The 5,000-nt window shown below is 46.4% G+C and overlaps 1 protein-coding gene across 1 annotated transcript in view; it reads left to right on the forward strand.

The window, feature by feature from the left end:
• The window catches only part of atg4da (autophagy related 4D, cysteine peptidase a), a 13,460-nt gene that overhangs the window by 6,520 nt on the left and 1,940 nt on the right, over positions 1 to 5,000 (forward strand). Inside the window, exons 5-9 of the mRNA XM_062538000.1 lie at positions 528 to 900; positions 1,557 to 1,621; positions 2,681 to 2,808; positions 4,451 to 4,529; positions 4,672 to 4,748. Of these exons, the coding sequence (XP_062393984.1) occupies positions 528 to 900; positions 1,557 to 1,621; positions 2,681 to 2,808; positions 4,451 to 4,529; positions 4,672 to 4,748 (722 nt within the window). The remainder of the gene's footprint in view (positions 1 to 527; positions 901 to 1,556; positions 1,622 to 2,680; positions 2,809 to 4,450; positions 4,530 to 4,671; positions 4,749 to 5,000) is intronic.

The raw sequence follows: 5,000 nt of genomic DNA on the forward strand, positions 1-5,000 counted from the left end.
GTATGCATAGTGCCTCCACCTGAACAGCGTTAATGTCGGTGCAATCAAGCTTCCAGGGATCTTGTTTTCATGGAGACAGACGCGGTCTGCACGGAGTGGAGGGGCTGTGTACGTGTGTGTGTGTGTGTGTGTGTGTGTATGTTTGTGAGAGAGAGAGAGAGAGAGAGAGAGAGAGACACAGACGCATGAGTGACAGAGAGACGGAGGGAGAGCAGGAAAAGGAAATTCAGCTTAATGAATGCTGCGTGTTTTTCCAATAGCATAAAAATAATGGTCAAAATATTATTAACAAATATTCGAATACATTCGAAGTTTGATATTAATAACCAAACGAACTTCGAATACGATTTTTGGCCAAAAGTCAAAGCCCTAGTGTGTGTGAGTGTGTGTGTGCGCGTATTAACTTGATGTGTGTGTGTGTGTGTGTGAGTGTGTGTGTGCGCGTATTAACTTGATGTGTGTGTGTGTGTGTGTGTGCGCATATTAACTTGATGTGTGTGTGTGTGTGTGTATCTTCTGTCCTCCAGGGTGGCAGTGGCCCGACTCGCCGCCCCTCACCGACGTGGACTTTGAGTTCCTGCGCCCGCGCTCCCCCTCCAAGACACTAGGGGGCGTTGTGTCCATCCCCTCCCTCTCCTCCTTCTCCTCCTCTTCCTCCTCTTCCTCCTCCTCCTCTTCCTCGCTCCCGGGTCCCCCCCCGCCGCCGCAGGCGCCCCCCAAACGAGCTCCGAGGCCCGCGGGGGACCCCGTCAGTGAGGCGCTGCACCGTAAGCTGGTGTCCTGGCTCGGGGATCACCCGGGCGCGCCGTTCGGCCTCCACCAGATGGTGGCGCTGGGGAGGAGCGCCGGGCGGCGGGCCGGGGACTGGTACGGGCCCTCGGTGGTCGCGCACATACTCAGGTGAGCACGTGGGTCTCTGTGTGTGTGTGTCTGTGTGTGTGTGTGTGTGTGTGTGTGTGTGTGTGTGTGTGTGTGTGTGTGTGTGTGTGTGTGTGTGTGTGTGTGTGTGTGTGTGTGTGTGTGTGTGGGTCTGTGTGTGTGTTTCTTACTCTGTGTTACTCTTGTAAGAGTGTGTATGTGTTTGTATCTGTCTGTGCCTGTGTGTGTGTGTGTGTGTGTGTGTGTGTGTTTCTTACTCTGTGTTACTCTTGTAAGAGCGTGTATGTGTTTGTATCTGGTTTTGTGTGTGTGTGTGTGTGTGTGTGTTTCTTACTCTGTGTTACTCTTGTAAGAGCGTGTATGTGTTTGTATCTGGTTTTGTGTGTGTGTGTTTGTGTGTGTTTCTTACTCTGTGTTACTCTTGTAAGAGCGTGTATGTGTTTGTATCTGGTTTTGTGTGTGTGTGTGTGTGTTTGTGTGTGTTTCTTACTTTGTGTTACTCTTGTAAGAGTGTGTATGTGTTTGTTTCTGGTTTTGTGTGTGTGTGCGCTTGAATGCAGATGTTTCTGACCCTCTAAATGACAGTGCTTTTTGACGTTAGTGTCAGCATATAGAGCTGACGTGTGTGTGTGTGTATGTGTGTGTGTGTGTGTGTGTGTGTGTGTGTGTGTGTGTAGGAAAGCTGTGGCTACCACTACTGAGGTGCAGAATCTAGCGGTGTACGTCGCCCAGGACTGCACAGGTGAGTACCCCCATCCCCCCCGCCACACTCACACTCACACACACACACACACACACACACACACACTATCCACACACTCAGTACTCTCTAAAACGCCACAATGTATCAATACAATATGTCCTCTTCAAACAGACATTTAATGGGAGTCAAGAACCAAACATTTGAATGTTGGTTTGTATTGTCAAATGATGCTAGTTAGCATATTAGCATGCTTTAATCAGTGGTAACTGGGCTGCAGGGTTATGGGGGGTAATGGGTAGTGTTAGCAGGGCTCATAGTTAGCTAGTTAGTTTCAGACAGAAACACTGTATTGCTAGTCTGGTTTTCACCATAAGCTCAATCTTTTAAAATTGATCATTAGTCTAGGGAGGCTGCGCTTTGTTTCTACTGCACAAGAGGGGCGTGATCAATGGGCATCGTTCAAATGACTCACACAATTGCTGTTGAATTAAAATTTGACCAAAGCCGGTGGGTAGAATCGCAAACACGTCCTTCTTCTGTATGAACTGTTCCAGGGCAAGTTATTGTTGTGTTTTCAAAGGAATTTTTATTTTTAAGATCTTCCAAAAACAGAAGTGACAGCGGCATCGATAGGTTGAGTGTGTGCACAACAGCTGCTTTGTGTCGCTTAAGTTTCGTTATCGTCACGTCACGTCACCGGCCAATAGTGTGCCAGGACTAGAGTGTGGCCGTTTCTGATTGGAAAAATGGAAAAAAGTTTGCACACTTGAAATCCTTCTTTTTTACTTTTATTTTCTCTAGCACAGAAAAACGTTTCGACCGTGTGGTCTTCTTCGTTTCTGATTGGAGCCAAAGGTTCTGGCAGTAAACAGAGGAGATAGATCTGCTGGTTTCCAGCATGAGCTGCCGGCAGGGTTCGGGCAGGGTTCACCTGATGTATATTTATTATTGTGTGTGTGTGTGTGTGTGTGTGTGTGTGTGTGTGTGTGTGTGTGTGTGTGTGTGTGTGTGTGTGTGTGTGTGTGTGTGTGTGTGTGTGTGTGTGTGTGTGTGTGTGTGTGTGTGTGTGTGTTTGTGTGTGTGTGTGTGTGTGTGTAGTATATAAAGAAGATGTGGCGCACGCGTGTGAGGGAGAGGGTGACTCGAGTTGGCGGTCCGTCATCATCCTCGTCCCGGTCCGACTGGGCGGAGAAACACTCAACCCCACCTACATCCAGTGTGTTAAAGTGAGTACATACTCAACCCCACCTACATCCAGTGTGTTAAAGTGAGTACATACTCAACCCCACCTACATCCAGTGTGTTAAAGTGAGTACATACTCAACCCCACCTACATCCAGTGTGTCAAAGTGAGTGCATACTCAACCCCACCTACATCCAGTGTGTCAAAGTGAGTACATACTCAGCCCCACCTACATCCAGTGTGTCAAAGTGAGTACATACTCAACCCCACCTACATCCAGTGTGTTAAAGTGAGTACATACTCAGCCCCACCTACATCCAGTGTGTCAAAGTGAGTACATACTCAACCCCACCTACATCCAGTGTGTTAAAGTGAGTGCATACTCAACCCCACCTACATCCAGTGTGTTAAAGTGAGTACATACTCAACCCCACCTACATCCAGTGTGTCAAAGTGAGTACATACTCAACCCCACCTACATCCAGTGTGTTAAAGTGAGTACATACTCAGCCCCACCTACATCCAGTGTGTCAAAGTGAGTACATACTCAGCCCCACCTACATCCAGTGTGTTAAAGTGAGTGCATACTCAACCCCACCTACATCCAGTGTGTTAAAGTGAGTACATACTCAACCCCACCTACATCCAGTGTGTCAAAGTGAGTACATACTCAACCCCACCTACATCCAGTGTGTTAAAGTGAGTGCATACTCAACCCCACCTACATCCAGTGTGTTAAAGTGAGTACATACTCAGCCCCACCTACATCCAGTGTGTCAAAGTGAGTACATACTCAGCCCCACCTACATCCAGTGTGTTAAAGTGAGTACATACTCAACCCCACCTACATCCAGTGTGTTAAAGTGAGTGCATACTCAACCCCACCTACATCCAGTGTGTTAAAGTGAGTACATACTCAACCCCACCTACATCCAGTGTACAACACCGGGACAAGTTTGGAGGGCTGCAAAGTTTAAATGAATAGGCTTAATCATGATGGATCATGTTAAAAATGCCATTTGGCTACATCCAGTGTGTCAAAGTGAGTGCATACTTACTTGCTAAGTCATATTCACTTAAAAATATTACCTCCATTCAGTGTGTCAAAGTTAGTGCATACTTACCGAAACGGACCGACTAAATCTCTAGATCTCAGCCGTACTGGGTCTGTTAAGGGGCAAAAATGGCTCAAACACACAGGAGATCTTCAGAGTCAAGTGCTGTCGATCATTCAATAAATCAGAGGTGCATTCAAATGAGCAAACATAGACCAACGTTTTCGATGAACGTTTGGGAATAATTGCCAACAGCCTGAGGAGTTAGTTTTCCGCGAACATGTGTGTATTGAAGCCCCCCTTGGTAGGATTAGCTATATTTCCCCCTCTGCTGGAGAAAGTGTGCATGCTATTTCTTATTAACTGTGGAAAAAAAGTAACAGGGAAAGTCACCATTTTCACCGGAACAGATCAGTTAATCATCCAAATGATTTCTAAACGGGTTTGTTAAGTTGAAGTAGTTGCCAAGTTCCCCTTAAACACCAAATCGTTCAAATGTAACTGTTCAGAGAAACATCTTCACCACAAATGTTTGCCACTGTTTGCCAAATTTGAATGCACCTCTGTTGAATAATAGATTTTATTGATCGGACAATCAGCTGACAAGCTCTTGAATCTCTTGTTTTCTAGAACATTTTAAAGTTGGACTGTTGTATCGGAATCATTGGGGGGAAACCAAAACACTCCTTGTTTTTCATTGGCTTTCAAGGTAAGCTAAAAAGCCTATTGGCTATTCTGTAATGACAGTCTGCTCTGACTAGCATTAATTGTCCTTTCTGGTTGGTTGTTTGCGGTAGATAGCCTGCTCTAATTGGTTGTTTACTCTGTCTGTCCCGCTTTCTGTCCAATAGATGAGCAACTGCTGTATTTGGATCCACACTACTGTCAGCCCCTGGTGGACGTCACCCAGAGCAACTTCTCACTGGAGGTAAGACTGTAATACCTGCTACACCGTGTGTGTGTGTGTGTGTGTGTGTGTGGGGGGGGGGGGGTGTACGAACATAAAGAAGATGAGAAATGGATGCCCAATAAAAGATTTGTAATATCTACCTATTCCCTCTCTCTCTCTCTCTCTCTCTCTCTCTCTCTCTCTCTCTCTCTCTCTCTCTCTCTCTCTCTCTCTCTCTCTCTCTCTCTCTCTCTCTCTCTCTCTCTCTCTCTCTCTCTCTCTCTCTCTCTT

The sequence above is a fragment of the Sardina pilchardus genome, chromosome 1 (assembly GCF_963854185.1).
Source record: "Sardina pilchardus chromosome 1, fSarPil1.1, whole genome shotgun sequence".
NCBI lineage: Eukaryota > Metazoa > Chordata > Actinopteri > Clupeiformes > Clupeidae > Sardina > Sardina pilchardus.